Source organism: Scardinius erythrophthalmus (genome assembly GCF_964197995.2).
Source record: "Scardinius erythrophthalmus genome assembly, chromosome: 11".
Classification (NCBI taxonomy): domain Eukaryota; kingdom Metazoa; phylum Chordata; class Actinopteri; order Cypriniformes; family Leuciscidae; genus Scardinius; species Scardinius erythrophthalmus.
This window is the reverse complement of record NC_138231.1, coordinates 38,770,726-38,796,350: the sequence shown is the minus strand read 5'-3', so window position 1 is coordinate 38,796,350 and position 25,625 is coordinate 38,770,726. Positions and strand designations below refer to the sequence as shown.

The 25,625-nt window shown below is 39.4% G+C and overlaps 2 protein-coding genes across 7 annotated transcripts; one reads left to right on the top strand and one right to left on the bottom strand.

Annotated features, from left to right (window-relative positions):
• Positions 1-710: 710 nt before the first annotated feature.
• On the top strand, positions 711-8,657 carry max (myc associated factor X). Of its 6 annotated transcripts, none has more exons than XM_081378405.1 (5): positions 935-1,020; positions 1,100-1,157; positions 4,569-4,676; positions 6,950-7,088; positions 7,231-8,657. In XM_081378405.1, the coding sequence occupies exons 2-5, from the start codon at positions 1,122-1,124 to the stop codon at positions 7,416-7,418; spliced, it is 471 nt and encodes a 156-aa protein (XP_081234531.1). In that variant the 5' UTR covers positions 935-1,020; positions 1,100-1,121; the 3' UTR covers positions 7,419-8,657. The 6 variants fall into 6 exon arrangements, with proteins under 6 accessions (XP_081234530.1, XP_081234531.1, XP_081234529.1 ...); XM_081378403.1 differs by adding an exon at positions 1,477-1,503 and having other exon boundaries at positions 935-1,157; positions 6,965-7,088; XM_081378401.1 differs by adding an exon at positions 1,477-1,503 and having other exon boundaries at positions 971-1,157.
• A 1,304-nt stretch (positions 8,658-9,961) lies between these two features.
• On the bottom strand, positions 9,962-25,142 carry fntb (farnesyltransferase, CAAX box, subunit beta). Its single transcript, XM_081379542.1, has 12 exons — positions 24,853-25,142; positions 23,915-23,979; positions 18,175-18,247; positions 16,610-16,701; positions 15,512-15,658; positions 15,330-15,413; positions 14,966-15,052; positions 12,891-13,020; positions 12,370-12,502; positions 11,124-11,235; positions 10,518-10,632; positions 9,962-10,427 (listed from the first exon to the last, which is right to left on the bottom strand). The coding sequence occupies exons 1-12, from the start codon at positions 24,949-24,951 to the stop codon at positions 10,305-10,307; spliced, it is 1,260 nt and encodes a 419-aa protein (XP_081235668.1). The 5' UTR covers positions 24,952-25,142; the 3' UTR covers positions 9,962-10,304.
• Positions 25,143-25,625: the final 483 nt, after the last annotated feature.

The following is a 25,625-nucleotide window of genomic DNA, read 5'->3' as shown; positions in this document are numbered from 1 at the left end:
GTATTTTATCTAGATGTGTGTGATGATAAGATTATAATATATATATATATATATATATATATATATATATATATATATATATAGAGCTCTTTTGGCTATTAAGAAAAATGTATTTTGTATTGATAACTATTTTTAATAGTATGGATGTCAGAATATTGAAACCATTATTTAGGCATTTATAATTTCAAATACAGATTTAATTTTTGATAATCAGTCAACAGCAAAAAAATATGTTGTTAATCTCGAATTATGAGTATTTTTCATTGACCTATGGACATTCTTTTGTTATTAACTGCAGAAGTTGTATCTAATTTATTTTAAACCTTAATAATTTTATTTAGTTAATTTCATAAAAGTTTTAATTTATATTTTTTTTTACAACTTGCTTTGTTGTAAAGCAAGTTGTAAAACTTGCTTAGTTGTTGTTTAGTTATAGTTGTTGTTAAACTTGTTGTTTAACAAGTTGTTGTTTAGTTATAGGCCTATCTAAAATATATTAATAAGAAACCAAAATGTAGTATTTCATAAGAGTAACAATCTGTATGGATTAAGTTTATTTAGATAACCCTATTGATATTGTAAACTATTTATATGTGGTTTGTATTACTCTAATAATAATAGTGAAAAAAGAATATTAAAAATACACGAAATATTTATAATGTAGTAGGATATTACGTATACATATTTGTAGTATTAGTAATCAGCGCATTAGCCACAAACAGCACTGAGCACTTTCCACGTGTCTTGCTGGAAACGCGACATAAAGTGAACTACAATTACCATAACGCATTCCCACTAAAAGGGCTTTCCTTCAACGCGAAGCAGAGGCGCCACGCCGAAACGCTGACTGGGAGTTGTAGTTCTACATAATAGATTCGTTGTTACATCGACCGACAGCCACGGTTCTAAAAAACAACAAGTCCTACAATGCTTTGCGCCGCGGTCACATACGTGACAAGCCACGGTTAATGTCCGTGTGTAGGCGAGTCACGTGTATGGAGTCCGTTGATCTCGTTTCGTGTAAGCAGTGAATCTCTCCTGTTTGTTCATTTGATTTGGGCCCCATTTCATGTTGTTTTCAAAACAACATTTCGTGTAGATTTATCTATCTTCGCCGAAGAATGAGCGACAACGATGATATCGAGGTCGATAGTGATGTGAGTACAGTTATTTTTTGTTTTTACTCTGCATGTTTGAGAATTAAACCTCTTGTATTTTCAATTCTTGAGCCTCAATACGAGGCTAGCCTGTTAGCTAGTTAGCCAACCTAGCGTTGGAAATAATTTTCTAGCCAGCCTAATGAGAATATCCAGCCAGATGAGCAATTACACACGGGGTCGAGTCTATACTCGTCTCCATATTTGTACATTTGCGATGCTATGTACTAAAACAGTGCATTGCATCCATCAATAGCCAGTTAAGTATCCCTCTTACAGCTGTAGCTACAATTGTACTTTCTGTTCTGTTTTCTTACAGGAAGAATCACCGACATTTCACTCTGTGGTGCGTAATAAGTGGAGCAATTAATCCAGTTTAACCTTTAATGCCGAAAATATCTTCTCTTTTTGAGATTAGCTACAATTTATTTCCGGGTAGGTACTGAACGGCCGTAACTAATTTGCATCGTTGGACGACACAACAAGATAGGATCAAGCCTAAAAGGGGGTAGATGTGGTGGATTCGATGAACACGGGCAGAGACACACGCAGTCGGCTTGTTTTGAGTCGGTTCAGGGAGTACAGTGCTCGACAGCAGGGCACTTGCTGCAGGAGGGAGGGACGTGAGTGAGTGAGCGCAGGGCTTATAGCGAGTGCGCGGCGCGATACGCTAGAACGCTCGCGTCAAAATTGACGAACGAATTCTCTATAAACGAGCGGTCTAGCGTGTCGTGTCGCGACGCTAGCAGGTGTAACTTACATGGGATATTATTGGACGACGTCCATACGACGGCAGGGTTGTAATTCATGCTTTTAACCCCTATGAGATCTTGTTTTTCTTAGATTAGACTGTGTATGAATAAATAAGCAACATTAAATATTAATCCTGAACCTATGGAACATCCCCCTTTTCAATTTTCAAAGTCATTTTTTATATACATTTGTATCAAATTATTAATACACACACACACACACACAAAACAGTGATAGGAAAGAAAAAAACAAAAATGAAACAAAAGTTATAACACACACACACACACACACACAAACACACACACACACACGGTATGGTTTATTCAGTGTAGATGTGTGGGAACCAACTTGGATAGTTCCGTCATTTATGTATCATTATGCTGTTTGTGAAACGCAAAAGATCTTTGGTAGAATGAGAAAAGGTGCATGTGAATGGTGACTAAGTTTGTCAGTCCCTTATAATTTTCTATATTCTGCATTAAAGTCATACAGGTTTGGATCTATGTGAAGGTGTTGATGATTATGTGATTTTAATTTATTTGTGAAATTATATCACAATAACAAATTTCCAGTCCGGCCAGTGAATTAAGGGGCTTGGTGTCTGTCAAGCTTCCACGCCTTGCGTTACTCATGCATTTGCAATTAAAGCATAATGCTTTTGTTTTTGCCATTGACATCACAATAATCTAGAGCTTTGAGCAATTGCGTGCACCTGCTGCCTGGCTTCATGCCTTAAACGTGCATCTTTAAAGAGAAAAGTGTAGTGTAGGAATGCGGTTATGGCATAGAGTAGCTAATTTCCAAAACCAAATCGAAACTACATTGCTAATTGCTTAGTTTAAAAGAAGTCAAAACTGTTAAATGTCTGAAAAAATGGATTGAAATGTAAATTTGGACATTTTCATAAACTTAAAAAGGCCTGACCTTGGGATTTTATGGGATGGGACCAGTCTTACCAGAATGATCTTACTATGTATTTTAAAGACTTTTAAGTGTCGATTAATAGTTTATTTTCTGCACATGGATTTTTTCCCCCCACATGTAACCCTAACCTGTTTGCTCAGCATGCCATGCACTCGGGCTGCTCTGTTTCTCTAGAGAATGGGCTTGTTGTCCCTTTCGCACCCTAGACTGAGACTAATTTTACCTTCATCACGAAGTTTAACACTATAGTAGAGTTATTTTCATTGCCATTTTTTGGCTTCCCAACCAGTAAATATTTTTTGCCGTTAAAGTGCATTTACTCGCATTAAAATCAGTCCAAACCTGTATTTATAGTTCCGTGGAACAAAAAGAAGATTTTTCAAAGAATGTTTCAACTGTCCAAAATGACTTTCATTGAATGGACAATAAACATGTTATGTGTTCCACAGTCGAATGTCATACAGGCTTGGAACGACGTGTGGTGAGTAAACGACGACAGACGTTTTGTTTTTGGGTGAACTTTCGCTTTTAGTAGCGGCTGGTCAGTCTTTGCAAAGTGTGTCGTGGGGTTCATAGTGGGACGTTTAAAATAGCACTCATCACAAAGCAGGCTTGTTTTCACTAGCCTTGAGTTTTCATTGGGTAGACTGGAGACACAAGGTCTGCAATGTCTCTGAAGTCCTGTTTATCTCCCCCTTCTTTTTGTGCTGGGAGGAAATATTTTTTTTTTATCAGGATGTTGAGATCATAAGACAACAGAAGTGCGTGTTGAGGAGTATATTCAAAGCTTTCCTCAGCAATACTGCTTGTCATTTTGGTTTCTTTTATGTCATTTATAGCCTTTTATACCTATAATTTCACTAGAGACATTGCTGATGTTTTTTGTTATGATAAAATTGTGGAGAAGCCATATGCAGAGTGTAATTTTCACTATACTTGAGTGCAGAATAGCCCTCGACATGTTGAGCAGTCTGTCACCTCGCGTGGATGTAATACAATCCTGACAGTGGCAGTGTACAGTGTCACCTTTTAGACATCAGACAGACAGCCTGGATCTGCCAGTAACATTATGGCCACACCTCGCTCTTCCAGGTGGTGCGTAGACATTGGAATGTCTTTGTGCTGCCCGGTGGCACTTTAACATTTGGATAACTGCTTTCGTTTTGCCCCTTTTTCCACGGAATGCAAAAGAGGCTCTTGTTAATGAGTCACTGGATTCGAAACAGGTTTTACAGCTGTGCCTTTATGTAATAACAGTGTCTTGGCCAAGCCCAGTGACATTGGACTCCAGTGACCATGTTGTTTTTTCAGGCCACAGTCTCAGGGTACTAAAACCAGGCTTGACGAACATAGAGACTTTTTGTGGGATAGTGCAATTGCAATCTTTTTTTTTGCGTCCTAATAGCAGATATTTTAATTCACATATTAGTATGTCTTAAAATAACTAATGGAAGTTATAATAAATTGTGGATGTTCTGACAAACATGGTCCAAAAGAATAAGCTGCAAAAAACTGACATCATACAACTTAAAAGTCTCTCAATTTTTTTTATAATTGTCAGTATCACTTGATTAAAACAATAGAATATAATAGTTTTTGTTGACATTTAAAGGTCTACAATACAATTTAAAAAAGTTTAGTTGAACTGTAAATGTTTCCTTATGACTAACACTGTAACCCAATGGCACCGTGACAAGCGAAGAGGCTGAAGCCATTGTGATTCTCTCATTGCAGGCAGACAAACGGGCACATCACAATGCGCTGGAGCGCAAACGTAGGGACCACATCAAAGACAGCTTTCACAGCCTTCGGGATTCCGTTCCCGCCTTGCAAGGGGAAAAGGTTGGTAAATGTCATTGGTAAAACCATGAGGAACACAAGAAGTCATGTTGTTTTGTGTGTTTTTTGTCAATGAAATGTCTACTGTATTACATTGAAACTGTTAATTGAATGTAATGGGTTTAAATGTTCTTATGAGTTGATTAGCTTTTGTTGATTTCCCTGATGTTTTAAGTTGCAGTTTAAAGGGTTAGTTCACCCAAAAATGAAAATTCTGTCAGTAATTACTCACCCTCATGTTGTTCCAACCCCATAAGACTTTCGTTCATCTTCAGAACACAAATTAAGATATTTTTGATGAAATCTGAGAGCTGATCACTCCTCCACAGGCTTATGGACACTATAACTTGCTGGCCCAGAAAATTTATTAAATACATTTTTAATATAGTCCAAGTGACTCCAGTGGCTCAATCTTAAGTTTATAAAGCGACGAGAATACTTTTTGTGCGCAAAAACAAACAAAAATAACGACTTTATTCCACTTTTCATTTCCTTCTCTCTGGACCTCAAGTCTTTTTACGTAGTGTTTAAGCGTGGCGCGTCTGTGTTGCACGTCACCACGTAGGCTCACTATTGGGCGACTCTGGTCATGTGTGATACGTGGTGACGTGAAACACAGACGCGCTACGCTATTACACTACGTAAAAAAAACTCGGTCCAGAGAGAAGGAAATGAAAAGTGGAATAAAGTCGTTATTTTTGTTTGTTTTTGCGCACAAAAAGTATTCCCGTCACTTTATAAACTTAAGATTGAGCCACTGGAGTCACTATTAACAATGTCTTTAATACATTTTCTGGGCCAGCCAGTTAAGGTGTCCATAAGCCTGCAGGAGGACTGATCCAGCTCTCAGATTTCATCAAAAATATCTTAATTTGTGTTCCGAAGATGAACGAAAGTCTTACGGGGTTGGAACAACATGAGGGTGAGTAATTACTGACAGAATTTTCATTTTTGGGTGAACTAACCCAAGTTGGATGGTGTGAATTACTAGTGTAATGAGAATTGAGAGCAGAGTAGATCCAGACTGATTGATGTGATCCATGTACAGTTTGGTGCCAGGAAGCCATTACAGGGGGAAATGCGGTTTCTCTTTCCTCTTGTGTGTCTTGTATCTAAAATAGAGAGCTCAAGAGTGTAGCAGAAATAATAGTTTGACCCTTATGTTAGAGCTACTTTTCCTCTAGGTATATATGCAAAAGTTCATGGTTTCTGTTATATTTCAGTCTATTAAAATGAGTCGCATGACTAGGGATGCATAATATATTGGTACGATATTTGTTATTGGATGATATTAGGGATTTTACTGGTATCACTTGATATTAGATGTTTAATTGTGCTCTATTTTACATTTAGATTAAGCTAGCGTTAGATGATGGCAAATATAAAGATAATCGCAAATCTCAAAAAATTACTTTTTGGTTGGAAGTACCATTATAAGAACTGCACTTTTTTTCGGGCAAGTGTGTTCTTGTGGAGTTTTTCATGGGCCAATGTGAATAAAATCTTGGATTTAAATTCAAAGGGACAAGATAGTCTGTGCATGACCTGACGTTTTATTCTTGTCTGAAATGAGGCGATGTAAGCATTATGAATCGCTGATGAAATGAAATGAAATGTTTCATTCATACTCAAAGCCAGAGTTCTCTCACTTCCAGAAAGTATAAAACTCCCTATAAAAGAAGTAAAAACTTATGAAATCCCTTATGGACAATGTACTCCAGCTATAGCTGGAGCCAAATAAAAAGCTGAAACATGAAGACAATAATCACACGATTACAACAGTATGGTTTATGTGTGGTTTTTTTAGGCATCTATGAAGTGTTTTCATAACATTAATAAAGGCTGTGTCAATTAGAACTGCATTATTGATATACTTTACAGTGTAGAAACTATTATTCTGATAAAAAGCCTCATTAAATATTAGTGACTTTAAAAAACACTATTTTACATTGTATAATATCCAAGATGAAGTAATGCACAAGTGTTTGTAGTACATAAACCAATTATAAATGTGTCATTAGGAAAAACATAGAACATGAAGTGTATTTAATTTCTTAGTCAGTCAAAAGCAAGAGATAAGAAAAGGTCAGATTAAACACTTGACTTTTCTGTTTCCCTTTACTTCAGAAATGTGTAGCTACCAAAAGAGAAGGTTTTTAAGCTGTTTGTATGTGTTCATTAGGGTTGTTTGGATGAAATGGGTTTTGGGGTTTATGTATGTGCAATGATACTTCATTCCTTGCGTCAAATTCTAGTTTTTCATTTGTTGCTGACAGCAATCTATCAAACAGGCATCCCGAGCCCAAATCCTAGACAAAGCCACAGAGTACATCCAGTACATGCGACGAAAAAACCACACACACCAACAAGACATCGACGATCTGAAGAGGCAGAACGCCCTGCTGGAGCAACAAGGTGGGTGTCGCTGTGTTATTCCATGCTTTTGCTCTCTGGTCATGGTGATTTGTGTGCTGAAGGAAAAGCCTAATTTGAATCCCAACAACATGATTTTGAGTAGAAACTGAAGAGTGTGTCGTCTTGTCTCTTTAATTTCCAGTGCGGGCACTGGAGAAAGTCAAGGGGACCACACAGCTCCAGGCCAACTACTCCTCTTCAGACAGCAGCCTGTACACCAACCCCAAGGGCAGCGCTGTATCAGCCTTTGACGGTGGTTCCGACTCGAGCTCAGAGTCTGAGCCGGAGGAACAGCGTTCCCGGAAGAAGCACCGCGGGGAGGATAGCTAAATAGCGGATCCTCGGCCCGCTCCACAAAGTTCTCCTCTGAGGGGAGGGAGAGTCACAGCATTGGCCTGTTTCTTGTTGTATTTTGTGTACCTCAATCTCCCCAAACCACCTTGATCAATCTCTTTCAGTGAATGTCAACCCTCGATTCAGAAACCTCGCCTGAAGAAACCTCTTCGCCAGGTTTGGAAGAGCGGGGGACGCTAGTTACGGGAAGAACACTCACGGAAAACACGGCTTGTTTTTACTCTCCCTCCCTCTCCGACTCTGTTCGTCCATCTTGCGTCCTGGCACACGCAACAACAAACGATGATTTAAACCCAAAATGTGGCAGCTTTGCAACTTAAGGACTTGATGCTTTTTGTTTTTTTGTTTTTTTTGTACCCTTGTCTGCAATCCCTCCAGGTGGAAATTCAAAGGGTTGAATGAGGTGTACAACTCCTAGCACTGCTAAAATATACATTTTTGTTGAATATCTTAAAGCCTGCTTAGAACTTACCCATAGCTGAATTGTCCCGAGTGGTTTGCCTTTCTAAATATGTTACTTTTCCATAAAGGATTGTTTTTAAAGCATCTATCAATGTAGCCCTTGTTAAACCTAGGGGACGAGTGATACGTCTTGAAATGTTATTGATAAAATCCCTTATTTAAAAACGAAAAGAAAACCAACATTCTTTATGGGAAGGCTGCTGAGCTTGTGTTGTATTTGTTGTTTTAGCCTGATGTAGTAAAGTTTACAGGTTGGGGGAAAAAAAGATACCTTTTTTTTTTTTTTTTATGGGGGTTAAAAAGTGAAAAAAAAAAAAAACATATATTTTGAATCTGTCATCTGAGCCTCCCAAACATGTATTTTATGTATTTCACTCCATTCTGGGAATATAAACGTTCCAAATGATGTATCCCCCCACGAAGATAGTCGATATTGAAAGAGTAGATTCATGTCGTGACTTTTAAAGGTAAATGTTCTAAATGTTCATCGGAAATTCGACCGCTGCACACCGCAAAAAAAGTTGCATTTTGAGTGTCTAGGAGACGCGAGTGAGTGCGCGAGTGTGTGTGTGTGTGTGTGTATCTTTTACCATATTTTCCACTTAGGACATTAGTAAAACTGAGTAGGTCTTTCTTTGTCTGATTCCATTCCATGGAAATTACAGGTATGTTGTACATACTGCCAACAGTTGTCTTGCAAGTTGAGGCCTACCTTTACATTAAGAATTATAAATAAAACTATTTTATCCTTTACATACATTGTGTGGTTCTTTTATACCAGTGGTTCTCAACCTTTTTGACTCCAGGGTTCCCCATTCCCCACAACAATATATTTTTTTGCAATTTCTATCTGATCCAGGCCTGGTTTCACAGATAGGGTTTAGATTAATGTCGGGGACACACTTAACGACTAGCTGAAACGTATTAAGACTGAACTGAACACACTTACAGACTGTTTCCAACAACTGGAGCAGATTTTAAACACTGACTGAACGCAATTGTCTCTGACCTGGCGCGTTTGGACCATGGTTTGGACATGATCAGTCGCAAGTATCAAATTACATTCGTAATCGGCCTTACAGTTGTTAAGTGTGTCCCTGGCTAAAGCCAGGATTAGGCCTTGGTTAAATTAGGACATTTAAGTAGTTCTTTTAAATGTGCATTAGATAAAAACATTACTGGTGTGCATCAATCTTATAATGGCCATAAATGTTTGCAAACGCATGGCATAGTTATGAAAATGTATATTCATAAATATAGTTCCACACCCCCGATCATTTACTCTCCCTCATAGTTCTAACCTGTATGACTTTAAGATCATTTTTAATATAATGATGTTAAGATCAAAAACAGTGGTCCATATTATTTGTGCACTGTAATCAAAGTTTTCTGTAGGCATTAAACAGCTTTGAGTAAGGAATAATTGAAAATTTACATTATTCGTTGAAAATGTTCTCCATCATAGCTCTTAAATCTCATTCATATTTCTGCATGGTCAAAGATACAAATCAAAAGATGTGAATGGCCTTTACACTGTTTGAATAAACTAATTTCGATTAGAAATGTTATGGAATGCACATACACAAAACCATCCTCAGTCGTCATTCACTTTAATTGATGGAAAGCAATGTCATCATTCTGCTGAATCTCTCTTTTTGTGTTCCACAAAAGAAAAAGTCATACGGGTTTGAAAAGACATGAGAGCGAGTAAATAATGACAACTTTCATTTTTGGACAAACTGTTCCTTTAATGTAATAAGATGAAATGCCATTCTGTTTTGATACTTCATGCCAGCATATTCAGTTTAAAAGCATGATGATTGAATTATTGAATACAGTTGTAATGCTCATTAAACAACAAAGGTGACAGAATTACAAAATGTAAACACTGTACTCATGGCTGAGTGTTGTACCAAGACTATTTCCATATATTTGTTTCAGTCATATCTGTCAAATAGCACTCAATTAGAGATGACAGAAATAAAAGTCAAATGATGGACTGCCCATAGTGAATATAGATAATACATAATGCACTAACCGAAAAATAAAAACACACCTTCATCCAAGTCTTTATTTCTGTCCAGAACCTACTGTCACATGCACTCTGGTTAATGTTTCACAAAGCCCAAAATAAGCTGGTATGTGCAATAAAGTATCAATCAATGACTGGTGCATGAAAAACACCTTGCCTTGTCAGTCTCTACCGTTTTCCCTGGCTAAAACCCACAACCCCATGCTGAAGCTGTAGTATATCAGGCCCTCGGAGTGTTTCCCCACCTGTAGATGCTTACAGACCAGCAAAGGACATTTGGCTACAGCATTTACAGAAGATGCCTCTGCGTTAGGTCAAGCTAGCTCAAATCCCCAAACATTTTTACAATAAAAAAAAGAGGGAAAAGTCTATGACTGGTCCATCGCATTTGCCGTAGCTCCCGTCTGAAGTGGAACAGGTAACAGGTGGAAATGTTCAATCGCTTGGGCGACCTTCTCTGGACAGATGTTGTAAACTGGATGAGTTGGTGCCTGAAAAGAAGAAATATGACAACATTTAGTTATATGAATGCATTATTCTCAATGTGGCTGGGCTCAACTGAATTTTTAAGTATCTCTTACCAGTCTGTTCTCGTCTCGACCGAGGATCAGCTCATTGTGGAGGTCTTTGTTTCCGAAATGCTGTGCAATTGAGAGTCCACTCAGACAGTAGCATGTGTGGTAGAAATCTCTAGACCTGTGGGGAATCATTGATCAACTACTATGAAAGTCTGGGATGGTCTGTTTAGTTAGTAAAAGGACAAAATATCCAAGACAGTTGTATTTTTCACATTTTAATTTAACTTTGATTCTTACAGTTAAACAAGATAGATGTAATGTAATTTTTATGACCTTTCCAGCAAAGGCAAGCATCAGATTCGCTAACTAAAAAATTCAGACTCGTTTGTGAACCGCTTCATTGAAAAGAATCCATTTAAAAGAACGATTCACTCACAAACTGCAAAGTTTTGCTCCACACTAACTCTAGACAAGAACAAGGAACAAAAATCCTTATCCAGTAAATCACAACCAACTGTAAAGGTTATGAGGCATTCAAATATTTTTGGGGACGATGGGGGGCCTTGGAACCAAAAAGTAGGAGAATGACTGCTTTATTTGACACATTACTGGTTATATTAATACAAGCTGATAAACTCTTTTATATATGTGTGTAAGAGCTGTACTCACTTGCCCGGTTTGTCCAGAAGGCCTCCACCAGGATTCTGGCAGCAGAGGAGGATGTATTCCTGCAGGGCCTTTCTCTCAAACATCCAGCTACTCAAACTCAGCGTTGAGTCTCCTATATACACAGTAATATTTTCTTCATAGGTTAAATTACTATACATGACATTAGACCCCAAAATATCCATGTTGTAGGGGTGGAACGGCATGTATTCGTATTGAACCGAAACGGTACGGGCGGCACGGTTCGGTGCATTAATACACACGGAGAATACAAAAACTCGCGTGCAAATTAATTAATGTAATGCGGAACTACTGTTAGATACGCGGGTGCTTTAGGGACACCTTATCTGTAGCCCCGCCTTAGCTTTGAAGCTTTGTGGCTATTATCATAGACAGGCTAGCTATAATGGACAGGCTGCGATGTCAAGTTTGCAATGCTGGAATATGTTGTGTGTGTGCCTGCGTGTGTGTGTGTGTTGAGAGAGGCGCGGGCGCGATCGAACAGTGGAAACATAAAAACATACTCCGTTATTTTGTTCATAGGACAACATTCAAACTGCAAAGTGTTTACTTAAATTTGTGTACACTCGCAATAAAACACAACATTGTGCTTTTGTCAAACTGTAAACTCTTGTCAAACTGTAACCTACAACTGTCACCCAACACAGTAAGTTACACATTCTACATTGATTAAAAGAAAATCAAATTTGTTTTTAACAGTAGTATTATTTTATACAGAAATAAATTATATATAATTCAGATGAGAATAAAGTGGAAAACAAATATATTGATCTGAAATATAGCAAATTAATTTTAAATTCATTCAGGTACAATTACCAAACATATTTCAAGGTCTTTTTATTAATTTAATTCATAAACTAATTATATAAAACTATTGTCCATGCACTACAAATAAACTGGTTCTATGCCTTTACTTTATTAATAAAACTTATTTAAAAAATACAAGGCATTGTAAAACTTAAGACATTTATTTTCCTTTGGTGGTACAGCCTACAGACAAGCACAATAAAAAAAAAAAATTGCCTTCTACATTTTTGTTTTGCTTTTCCCTCCATTGAACTGAACTCGTACCGAACCGTGATGTCTGAACCGAGGTATGAACCGAACCGTGACTTCTGTGTACCGTTCCACCCCTACCATGTTGGGTTTATATTTTGACACAAAATACATTGGGAAAAAAAAAAAGAACCTTATTTTCAATCGCTTGATTATCTTTATATGTTGTCACCTTCTTTAAAAAGAGCCCTGTGGAGAAGCGGTAATAGTCCTGCTTGCCAGAAGGAGTAACACCCATCCACCAGCTTGTTACAGCGGCCTTGAAATCCACCTTCAAAACGCATTTGTCTGCTGGTTACCCAGCGCTAATGAAGGAAAAAGAGAGAAAAGCCTCCAATTTACAGGTTTACAAGAATCAGCACAGGAATATCATTAGTGCTGCTGCTTTATCGTTAAGAGAAATCTGCCTGTGCCCTGGGACTGTAAAACACCCTAATTTCAATGTCTGCCAAAGACCATGAATATCTGCTGATCTAAGCATCTACAACATTACCGCACACTGATGTTAATATTTCCAAGCATGTTTAGTGTCCCTGAGGAACCAGTAATGAGATGCTTCTCCTCCAACGTTCAGGATACACACAAATGACCTTTAAGGCATCTCATAAACCTCAGTTTATTCACCCTAACGGACAGGAAGAGCCAGGTTAAATGAAAGGTGGAAGTGTAGCCAAAGCAAAACAAAGGACTTACTAACAAGGCTTTGAGATCCAGCATGTGTTCTTTGCCCAGTATGACTAGGGCGGCAGTACCACAGAAGGTGTAGCCACCATGTGCCTCAAGTCCTGGCACTCCACCTAAACCGCCCTCCCAGTTCTGACAGCTGCAGTTCGAAGGAAAAGCACAACATCTTAGTATTTATGGGATTCATTCTCAGAAATATATTAGGGACAGAAAGGTAAATGCTTTAAATGTTTATTTTTGCCTAAAATGTGAGACACATGGGGAAAAGTTGAACTTCTTTATACTTGCGAATGACATGCTGTTAGCATGCAATAGACGAAAAAGTCACAAGCACAATGGTCCATCTAGACTCTAGAGAATGCTTACATAGAAAAGCAATGGAAAAGCAGATCAGTAGAATGTAAAAACGTGTTCTGTGTAAAGGAGCTTTTTAGAGTGCAATAAATAAATGTAATTTGTTCATGTTTCTTGCTCTTGTTTCTTGTTCATGCTCTGATTCATAACTATTACATTTTAACTGCTATATAAACATCAATGTAAATTCTGCATTTATGGATATTATAGTTTTTTTTTATGCAGAATTTGTTTTCCTGTTCAACCCTGTTCTGTGGGTTGACATCAAATTTAAGGGACAAACTGTATATTAGTTTAAAGGTCCCGTTCTATGCCCCTTTTCACAAGATGTAAAATAAGTCTCTGATGTCCCCAGAGTGTGTATGTGAAGTTTGAGCTCAAAATACCCAACAGATCATTTTTTACAGCATGTTTAACTTGACATTTTTTGGGGCTCAGAAAAACGAGCCGTTTCAGTGTGTCCCCTTTAAATGCAAATGAGGTGCTGCTGGACGACACAGGGGGCGGAGCTTCATGAGCTCGTGCTCAGTCTGTCAGGAAAAATTCATCTCACGGAATGATGATAATATCAGAAACTCTCAGTAACGGCGTTCATTTCGAGTCGGACAATAATGCCTACAGAGACAGAGTGCTGTATAGAGATGAAACAGGTATGGTTTAGTAGTTTAATTACGGTTATTATAACGTATTTGTCATCTGCTTGTAGGCTATGTATCCATTATTTATTAATAGCCTACAAGTCTGCTGTCTGAATGATGATCAAACATGTACTGATGAGTTTAATAAAGTTTATTGTACATCACACAAAAGATGAAGCGTCAGATTTACTTCAGAAAATCACCGTAAGAGCTGAGTAAACACAGTAGGCTAAGTTATAAGAAGTGCGCAAGTAGCCAGTAGAGTTGAGGGAGCATTCCTGTGGGCGGAGGTTAGTCAAGAAACGGTTCTGGTGATGTCACAAATGCAGGATGTAGAGGGGTGTAGTCCAATCGAGCCGTTTTTTGTAGTCAACTTCTGTTAAATAAAATATCTCGCTTGGCATTGAACTTTGAGCTTTATAATTTTACAGATATTATTTATACTCTAACAGCAACATTACACACTAACTAAAGTTTGAAACATGGAATCGCATGCAACGGGACCTTTAAATCACATTGCGAAAAACCAGAGGTTTGATGTTTGTTTTTTATTCTTTATCGGTATTTGATTGTTTATACTTATATTGGCCTTTTCAAGCTCCATAGTTCAACTCTGTTATAGGGAAAAAATAATAAACAGATTTCTATAGTACTGACATTGCATAAATCTTCAACCTTGCAACATTCAACTCCAACCATTGTTGTTATAGATAATTAAAACAAAAAGTATGAGATACTGTTATATAATTTTTATTAAATGAAATAAAACTTATATAAATATTAGATGAAAAATGTATTAAATGAAATAAAACTTATATAAATATTAGATGAAAAATTTAAACAACTTGACAAATAACTGAAAACAATAAGTCTAAGTACTAAAATGGTATAAAAACTCAATTAAATCTAAATACAATAACAGTAACAAAACAAAATGACAACCTAAAAAAAAAAAAATCAATAAAAGCTAATTCAAAGCATTAATAAATCCTATAATAGTATATAAATAATACTAAAATAACCCTGACCCCAACATAATCTGAATGAAACTGAATTGGCACATGTTTTGAAAGAGAATGTGGAAGGAATTACCTGAGTATCCAAGTGTGTGTCTCATTAAACAGGGTGGGAGTGATGATATTAGTGAGTGAAGCCACAGAAGCTGCACAATATGCACTCCTATCAGATCAGACACACAACAGGCAGACACTGATCAGAACTATGCATGTCAATAACCACAAGTTACATTATTAGAAGAAGATTGAAAGTCTGTAGGATCAGCGCTGACCTATGTTGAACATAAAGAATTTTTCTAGCACTAGTCTGTTGGCAACAGTAAAAGGTCACTCCTGAAGAATGCCTCAGTATAGTCACATCGCAACAGGGAGAATAAAAAGATGTATGGCCGTTGTGAAGATGCTTCAGGGTATGTTGAAAGCATGGTGACAGAACTCACCTGACGTCCACCTCCCCGCCCACATGCATCACAAAGGAGCCATCTGGCTGCTTCACAGAGTACAGGAAGTCCAGCAGCTTCTCTCTGATGGGGGAGGGGGCAGACAGAATGAGCTACTATGGCAATATGATCCACACAACATCTGAAGGTAAACAGGCGATAATACAAAGCAAACGTGAAACCTGTTGATGACTTTGTAAGCCTCCTCTGTACCCAGAATGCAAAGGGCGTTGACAGCTGCATAGGTGGGTGCCAGGTGAGAGTGCTGACCCGGACCTCCACCGAAGCCCCCTGTCGGGCTCTGACATCTGGCCAGAAACTGGCACACACTAACAGACAACATTCATGGTTGTGATATATATTTACTTCAACAGGCATGTAAATGAATGAGAAGAACTAAAAATGTACACAAAAAGCCAGAAATTCACTTTCATTTATTTTCATGTTATGAACAATAGCCGATAAATGACAGATATTAAAAATCTATTAAGTCTAAATTGAAAATAAACCTCTTAAACCTAAAATCAATCAATTTAAATGCTACAAGTAAATTTAGACACCACAACACTATAATGTACAGTAGGAGAAATGAATATTCATTTTGAAATTTGCTAAATATTACATTTAACAGTATCATTCATCAAAAAAAAGATGATGGTAAAGGTGGTAATCTAATTGTAAAAACAGGGGAAATGAGCATGCAGAATTTGCAATATCGACTGATGCCAATAAGTGAAAATAAAAATCTGGTATAATGGCGATATATTATGAATCCCTATTATTGTGACTGAAAATACAATTATACTAAATATACTCCAATCTCTAATTTGACTTTGCTATTAAAGTCAAAAGAGATAATTCTGTTTGGCTGAACTATCGCGTTAAGAAAAAGATTCTTTAACAATGTATTTATACTGCATTAAGGAGTATGTATGTATACAGTATGTATACTGTATTCCTTAACAAACATTAAGGAATACAGTAACAATCACAACAAAATACAGTACACTACGTATGAATTCACCTCTTTAACACAGTCACTTGAATAAGAGATTTTTATTCCAGTCTATTTCAAAGTAATAAGAAGATATAAAGGTTTTAACCCCGGCAGCTACAAAACGATCGAAGCGTAGTTTGCATTGAGAAAGAAAGCATCTGTGTCACAGCTTGATGTAACTTTGACATTATCTAGGATAGTAACTGGGTAAGGGGGCCTTTAACACCTGCCTCCATGCCACGTGTACACTGATAATGATGTGCAGAGAAGGGCTGGTACTCACTCTGAGGCAACAGCTGCCGGCACAGGCTCCTCTAGCAGCTCCAGACTATGCAGGATCCAATAGCAGAGCCAAGGCCGGCTGGCATCCAAACACTGAAGCCAGACAACATGCAGATTCAACAGCCATTACCAGCACTCTTACACACAGAGCTGCTCAGGAACATGGTGTTCTCGTACAAATACACAAAAACTAGAAGCATGGTGTTCTCTCCCTCCCACCCACTCACATACACAAGTAATGCATCACATGGTCTTAAATGTGCAAGGCTGTAGATCCTTAATGGCCTTGTGTAAAACCCGTTTTGTGCGTTTGTGTTAATAACAAAACTAAACAACTTTTTTTTTTTTTTTTTTTTTACTAAGCCATTTAAAGGGTAGTTTAACCAAAAATAAAAGTTCTGTCATCAATTACATGCCCTTGTGTCATTTCAAACCTGTATGACTTACTTTTTAACGTAAAACCCAAAATGAGATATTTAGCAGAATATCTAAGCTGCTCAATGAAAACATTGTCTTGTCATGAAAATATTATTTGGATTGTTTTCTTTTAAAGGGATACTCCACTTTTTTTGGAAATAGGCTCATTTTACAACTCCCCCAGAGTTAAACAGTTGAGTTTTACCGTTTTCGAATCCATTCAGCCGATCTCCGGGTCTGGCAGTACCACTTTTAGTTATGACGCAGCGCCTGAAAATAGTCCCCAGCTCGGTAACCAATGAGTCCAGCTGGGGACTATTTTCAGGCGCTGCGTCATATCATTACGCCTGCTGCACTCATGGTACGGCAGCAAAGTTTCTTGATTATTATGCAGGAATGAGAGTATAGTTCCTAGCCATATCAGCCTAGAAAATCGCAACTTTACATTTTCCGTCGGTCTTAGTACACAACGTAACTACAAGAGAGTCAAGTTTTAAATAGGAAAAATATCAAAACTCTTTGGTCATTTTTTTTGAGAGAGATGCTAATGGTCCTGTCCGATTCAATGATCTATGCTAAGCTATGCTAAAAGTGGTACTGCCAGACACCGGAGATCGGCTGAATGGATTCGAAATCGGTAAAACTCAACTGTTTAACTCTGGGGGAATTGTAAAATGAGCCTATTTCCAAAAAAAGTGGAGTATCCCTTTAAGCTTAAGTTTCTGGTACCATAACTGTCAATAAAATAAAAAAATAAGTTGTGGTTATTCTCATGATTATCAAACAGTGTTCATAAAGCAGAATGAAACTATAATAATGTCAATATCTGTAAATGTTAAATGATGTATTATATTTTATAAAATACAATAGCAAGAGCGGATCTTTTGTTTTTTTATTTGAAAGCATTGATATTTTTATGGATCTACGCATAAGTGCAGTGATTCTATTTTTTTTTTTTTTTATAATCAGAATTTTTCCACAGACATAGACTCTTGCTCCCCCTTGGTTTGAAAACATTATGCTAGATAATTTTTGTTGTTGTTTTCATACAGGCCAGAAACAACATGAGGGTGAGTAAATGACAGAATTTTCTATTTTGGGTTAACTATCCCTTTAAGTTTTTTCTTTTCTTTAAAAGACATTGTTTACCTCATATGTATCAGATAGATGGCGTAAACCTTTCTTCAGATAATGATAGTGTTGTTCCCTCAGTAAAGCGGGCCTGAAAAAAGAAAAAAACAACAACAGTGTAGAGTCATCCATTTAACCATCTTATTAGAATCTAGCTATTGCAAATTCTGTTATAAATCATTTTTACATTAAATGATCTCCTTATTCACAACGTGGCAAAAGATCAATTTCAACTTTTTTTAAAGATTTATAGTAGCTCACTAAAAGGCAACAACTTATTTGTACAGAGCAAGTTCATCCACTAAGCTGACATCCTCCAATTATCCCCATCAAAGGAAGTGTCAGTGTTCAAATGATAGAGTCAGTGAGTCAGAACACAGCCTACACACAATACGCTTGACTTCAGTGCTGGCCGCAGAGGTGCCGGGTGCATGTCTAATTTGAGGGTACCTCAGCTGAGAGAACAGATCTTTAACCCTTGTTCTGAGCCAAAGAAATTTAATTCATTAAATTGTGATAAGCTGACTAGAGCAACTTCTGGCCTTCTACAGGCAAGTTTCATGAGAAGTAATGCTGAAGTTGAAAAATTTGTTGCGTTTCCCTCGCGGGATAATTAATTTGTCCTTTCATTCATGAAATTAACTATAATTTAATTGCCAGTCTGTGGATGTAAACTATTTAAAACAACTCTTTTGTCACATGATTTTTCAGAAATCATTCTAATAAGCTGATTTGGTGCTCAATAAATTTATCTCAAGCTATTATATTATATATTATTAGCTTATATTAGCTTATATTATTATCAGTGCTGCGTAATTAGGTTTTTTAGGATTGCTTGATAGAAAGTTCAAAAGAACAGCATTTACTTTGTTTACATTGTGAATGTCTTAACAGTGAATTATGATCAATTTAATGCATCCTCATAGAAGTATTTATTTATTTAATCCTACTGACCTTGAAGTTTTAAACAGTAGTGCATATAATTATTAATTATTTATGTAAAAGCAATTTAACATTTACTGCACCACAAGAACCTGAAATATTGATGATATTACAGACAATAAATGGTAAGCATGGGATCATCTGAATATGTATCTGTTCCCTGGATGAATGTTTGTAGCACCTACAAGTGTGTTTTCCCACAGTTTTCTTATTAGAGTGTAAAATTAAAAAAGTTGTAAATATGACAACACAGCAAAAAGTACCATCTGGATATGTGCTAGAACAGCTGATGTGCTACTGCAGCATCTCTTCTAAATGTTTAGTTTACACAACCTTTGTCTCGCAGTCTGATTACATCAGTTTTAATCACATCTGGGTGTCTTATTTCATCTGCAAGTGCTCTCAGTATAGAGGAAATACGCTCTGAAATACACAGACATCATGCAGTGGTGGAAGAAGGTGAAAATTAGCTGTACGCGAGGCAAATCTCACTAGTATATAGACTTTAGGTTCCCTTTCGAGAGTGGTAACTCTACATTTCGTAGCAACGCTGCAGGAACTCCTCCCTTCACTTTTGTTGAAATCTTATGGGCTAACGCCAGCTTGGAACAGCTGGCCAATTGTCGAGAAGTATGCAAATACTGACAAGCTCGCGGGCAGTATAAAAGCGACAATTGCGTCAGAATCGCTTTCTTCACGCTGCCACCGTGGAAGCTGCACCGGGAGAACTAGAATCTTTTTCTCTACACATCCGATGGCGTCTACTTGCAAGATTTGTGCAGGCCCCATTGACCCGCCCGACGAGCACGAGTTCTGTGTCGCCTGCCTGGGCCTTGCACACGTCGAGGCGGCGTTCACGGACTCCACCTGCGGCCACTGCACATCCTAAGAGCCAGGAGAGATATGGTTCGCGCCATAACGGGGACGAGGCCCACTGCCGCCAGCGAGCCGCTGATGGGCCCTCCCCCGCCTGGAGGCGAAAGAAGATGGCAAGGCCTGGAGCCGCTGTCATCCTTCGTCACCGCGCTCACCTGTCCTCTTCGCGGACACAAGCTTTTTTTTCACAAGCTGCTCTTCACTCCATGGCCATACTGCAGGTGTTCCAGGCCAAACTGCTGCAGTCCCTGTATGGCGGTGTCATGGACGCTGACGTCGTCAAGGATCTGCGCGTGGCGACGGACCTCGCGCTTATGGCGACCACTCGCTCTGCCCAAGCCATTGGCCGCTCCATGGGGTTTATGGTCGTCCTTAACAGGCACCTGTGGTTAACCTTAGCTGACCTGAAGGACGCGGACCGCAAGACGCTCCTCAATGCTTCAGTCACTCCCTCCGGTCTCTTTGGTGATGCCGTGGAGTCAGTCACGGAGCGTTTCTCAGAGACGCAGAAGCACAAAAGCAATGAGCCACGTGATGCCCCGTCGCTCGCTCCAGCCCGCGTCGAGATCTCGCTCTTCCTCGGCGCCTCGCCCCGCTCATGGACCGGCTAGACAGCCCGCCGCGGCACCCCACCCTGAGCCGGATGTTTGCCGCAAGCAGTGGACGGGGCCTGGGAGGAAACGTCAGGTTCAGAGGAGAAGCCTGCGCCGCGAGAGAGCCAGCGCGCCATCCTCGGTGACCAAGCCTTCATCCTAACGGACCAGTCAAGAGGAGAAAAGAGTCCGCTGGAGGCCCCGTCCTCCAGCACTGTGTTCTACATCGTATGTTCCGGCAGACGACAAATGCAATGTTTGTGTAAATGCTGTGTCTGTTTGTGTGAGTTCCACAATAAAAACATGTATCCCTTCACAAAAAGAGCTTTTTCCTCCTCTTACACCCAACACTGTGTCACCCGCCCTGCCCCAGAGCAGCGCGGAGTCGCAGCCAATAACTATAAGGGCTCGAGGACGCGAGAATGCCAATATTACCCCACTCCCCGCTGACGGGAGATGCTCTGACGGCTCTGATAATGGCGGCTCCCCCATGGCAAATCCCCCTCAAGAAGGACCTGCTGTCTCAGGCGAACGGCACGATATCGCACCCCAGCCCCGAGCTGTGGAATCTTTATGTGTGGCTGCTGCAGGGACCTTAAATGAGCAAGACACTCTGCCTTCACGAGAGCTGGGCACACTCGCGGAGGAGCGCCCACCCTCTACTAGGTGCCTCTACGCTCTGAAATGGGGAGTTTTTGCAAAATGGTGCCAGGACATCGATATCGACCCGCTGATCTGTTCTGTGTCGGATGTTTTGCGCTTCCTACAGCACAGAATGGATAGTGGGAGTTTGCCATCCACACTGAAGGTGTATGTACACAGGAGATTGTGTCCTTCGCGGCCACCATCGGTGCCGCCGTGGGATCTAGCTCTAGTTTTGAGGGCTCTCTCTCTCTGCCACCGCTTGAGCCCCTAGCTTCGATTGAGCTCTCCCTGAAAACGGCTTTACTCCTTGCTCTCGCCTCTGTGAAGCGCATTGGAGACTTACACGCGTTCTCGGTGAACAATGATTGTATCTGTTTCGGACCCGGCGACTGCAGCGTCACTCTCCGGCCGAGACGGGGCTACGTGCCGAAGTCACTCTCTACACCGTTCAAAGCACAGGTTGTTCCCCTGTCCGCTTTATCTGCTGAGCCGTCATCCTTGCGTGACGCTGGCGCTCAGAGCGCCATTTGCCCTGTCAGGGGTTTGCGGACGTATGTGAATTGCTCGGCCTTTCGTCAGTCGGACCAGCTTTTTGTGTTCTTTGGTGGATGTACTAAGGGACGTGCTGTCTCAAAACAGAGACTTTCTCACTGGATAGTCGACGCTATCGCATTGGCAGGGGAAAGATTGTCCCCTTAACATCGGAGCTCAAGGGCACAAGGGCGGTTGCCTCTTTGTGGGCCTGGTCTAGAGGGATGTCTATCCAGGATTTATGTCTTGCTCAGAACACCTTTGCCAGATTTTACAAGCTGGATGTACCGTCTGTGGCGTCGCAAGTCCTTTCGGTGAGTTCGCCAAGTTTCTTACTCATGTATTGTGAACTACTGTATCCAACTATGCAGTGGTTACCACTATGCTGTTAACTGTGTATTGGCTACTAGTTTTAAGCTGTCGCCGCTACTGCCGTTGGGGCACTGTGTTTAACCCTCATGCTTAAGTGCTTACTGTGTTGTGTCTGCCCTGAATCAGTGCAGCCTTTGCTTTCATTGCATTTGGATATGCAAATTTGGATGGGGTCGGAGCTGATGTCTCACTGGTCGAGTACCGCCTTTCAGATGCGAGCATTCCTAGCGGCACGGCTATTGGCTGACTGTCTATCTCTTCCGTGGCTGGTGTAGCTTGACCCCGTTTCTCCAGACTTATCTTCACTACTCTCACGGTGGGAGATACAGTTCCCGCAGCGTTGCTACGCAATGTAGAGTTACGGCTCTCGAAAGAGAACGTCTCCGGTTACTATCGTAACCTCGGTTCCCTGATTGGCGTGAACGAGACATTGCGTTAGCCGCTGTGTTCGCTGTTTGATCAGCTGTGCAAGCGTTAAAGGGGGGGTGAAATGCTATTTCATGCATGCTGAGTTTTTTACACTGTTAAAGAGTTGGATTCCCAGGCTAAACATGGACAAAGTTTCAAAAATAAAGTTGTACGTTTGATGGAGTATTTATGTGGCAAAAATATTCCTTCCGGTTTGTCGGAATTTTTTTTTCGAGTATGGGCCTGTGTGACACCAGATGGGGCGGAATTTCCTTATACGGGTCCTAAGGGCACTTCTCCCGGAAGGGCGCGCGCGCGCACCCGTAGACCAGAGCGAGAGAGCAGAGCAGTACGCCCATCAAAGCACTGTGCTCGGCTTTAGGGAAGTCAATGTCACCAAAGAAGTGGGTTTTTGGTTGCTAGGGCAAGACAACCCTGCACAGATTCACAAAGAACCCGGCGTTAAGGGACCAGTGGATGGAGTTTGTTTTTCCAGAGCATCAACAGAGTTGTGCAAGTGTTTTTATTTGTTCCCTGCATTTCTACGATGATCGTATTATAAACAAGGCCCAGTTCGACGCCGGATTTGCAGATCGTCTAATGCTTAAGGATGGAGCAGTCCCAACGATAAAGGTTCACGGTCGTGCGTTGGAACCGCAGGCGGTGAGTAAAACTGCTTCAAATGTCTCTGTGTGTTGTTAGCTATCTGCGCATAAGCACAGCTTTAGCTCCGCCCACACGGCACGCCTCCAGCCGCTCGTTTTTTCCGGAAAGACTCGGTACAGTCTATCTTTCTTTTATAAATATAATAAAACTAAAGACTTTTTGGAGATATGAAGGATGCAATACTACTCTATAGGTACTCAAGATTAACATGAGATTGCCTGAAACTGAGTGTTTCACCCCCCCTTTAAGGTCGTGATTCTGACGTAATTGTCGCATCCGTGCATTTTATACTGCCCGCGAGCCTGTCAGTATTTGCATACTTCGTGACAATTGGCCAGCTGTTCCAAGATGGTGTTAGCCCATAAGATTTCAACAAAAGTGGAGAAGGGAGGAGTTCCCACAGCGTTGCTACGCAATGTCTTATTCCCGCCTCTCAGGGAACCGAGGTTACGATAGTTACCGGAGACGTTTTCCTGCATATGATGTGATGCTGCTGCAAAATAATACAAATGGGTGGAAAAAATAATGCTACAACACATACACAGCAGACACAAGCAGAGGACAATCTGATGTTGGTTTTGCTGCTGAAGACATCGTCACATACAAAATATGTACTTGTACAGAATAACAGAAAATAATTGCTGTCCAAAAGCAGCACATTGAAACTGAATATTGTGGAGATCCTGCTTTGTATTAATGTCCAGAAAGGGCTGAACTTTACTTACTGCGGTGAGGTGTGAATTTGTTGGTAAACACTGTATACCTCTTGAATACTGCATTCAACTTTTCTCTGGATTCAATAATAAAACAGGAAACAAAAATGTGGAGGTGAAATAACCAAACAGAAAATGTGACAACAACAGCAAGCCAAATGACATGCTAACAGAAGGAGCATTGTGGTTGATGCTGACTGTGTGCATATGAGTGGCTGACATCACATCCTGTTCAGCGTGTCATACAAAGACACAAAAATGGTCAACTGGCTTATAAATTAATTTTGAAAATCATAGTATGACTTAGTAGTGAGTACTGGAATTTCTACCAGTGCTTGAAAATTCTGAGGGAAAATAATAATTAAAACATAAAAATAATTAATCCTTATGTAATCATATAATTTTATTATGTATGTCTTAAAAAAATAGCAGGCTATCATTTTAATTCATGCATAATTTCAAAAGTCTTTGAAGCAAATTTTCCATGTTGGTGCTAAGATTTCATGTAAACATCATCTTTCACTTTATAATTTTCATAGTTAACGGTCAACCACCCATATAATAATAAGGCAGGTCATACATTACAGTACCACATAACATAAACCCGTGAAGTATAAGTACATTCTCATTGGAGAAAAATATTTCACATTGTTCCTGACAGGGTAATGTTCAAAAACGTTTATAAAGGGATAGTTCACTCAGACATGAAGAGTATGTCTTTATTTACACACTCTCATGTTATATTTCCTACAATGATGACAAAATATCAGTTTATGGTGAGCTAATCTTTTATATGAATATATATTATTTACAGCATTGTGTGCAGAACACACAGTTATGGATTTTCGGTATGCATTACTGTATCCTTTAGCACAGTAGCAGCAGAGTAAATAGACAGTTAGCTCTATGCTAGTACCAATTAGCTAACTAATACTAAGAGTTAAGCTCACCTGTTCTTTCGAGGTCACCGTTTGCACGCCGTCATCGTTGAAAAGCTCAGAGATGTGTGATTCATGAAAGCATCGCAGAAGTGGACATGCCTCTTCCATGATGAGGTTTGAAAACACATGCACTGGAATAGACAGGGAACAGTTTTCCAGCAGAGTGTCAAGAAGACAGCGTGGGCGGGGTTTCCTCAATGGAGGCAAGTGAGTCACTTAGGAACTCAAGTACGGGAAGCATGAAGGCACATTTGAGAAGTGGTATTGATGCGAGACGGTTCTCTCAAACAGTTCATTTCAAAGAAACGGTTCATAAAGGATCCAGTGAGTCTTTTACGTCATGACGTAATACGCATCACGCCATACCTAACATCTTTGCGTGACATTAATTTATTCTTATTTGTATTTATCATTAATAGGCTGTAATTGTTTAAAGCATGTTGTATTTATTTTATTTTTTTATTTTTATTCATTTGTTTTTTGCTAATGAATGAGTGTTTTTTTTTCATGTGTTTATATTTACCATGTAAAGTTTTGTAGATTGTCCTGAATGAGTGTACAATATATTTTTTTTCCTTCATATTTTTTTAAATAATTGTTTGGCATATTATATGCCCACACCGTTTAAAGTAATACATATGCACATATTGCTGATTATTATTATTTGCTGATAATAATGTTTAATTATTACATGTATTTTAATCCCTTAATTGTGTCCCAGTTTAGTGACCATGATTCAGCTCATATGAAAGCGACTTTAAAGCGACTCAAGAAGTACTCTG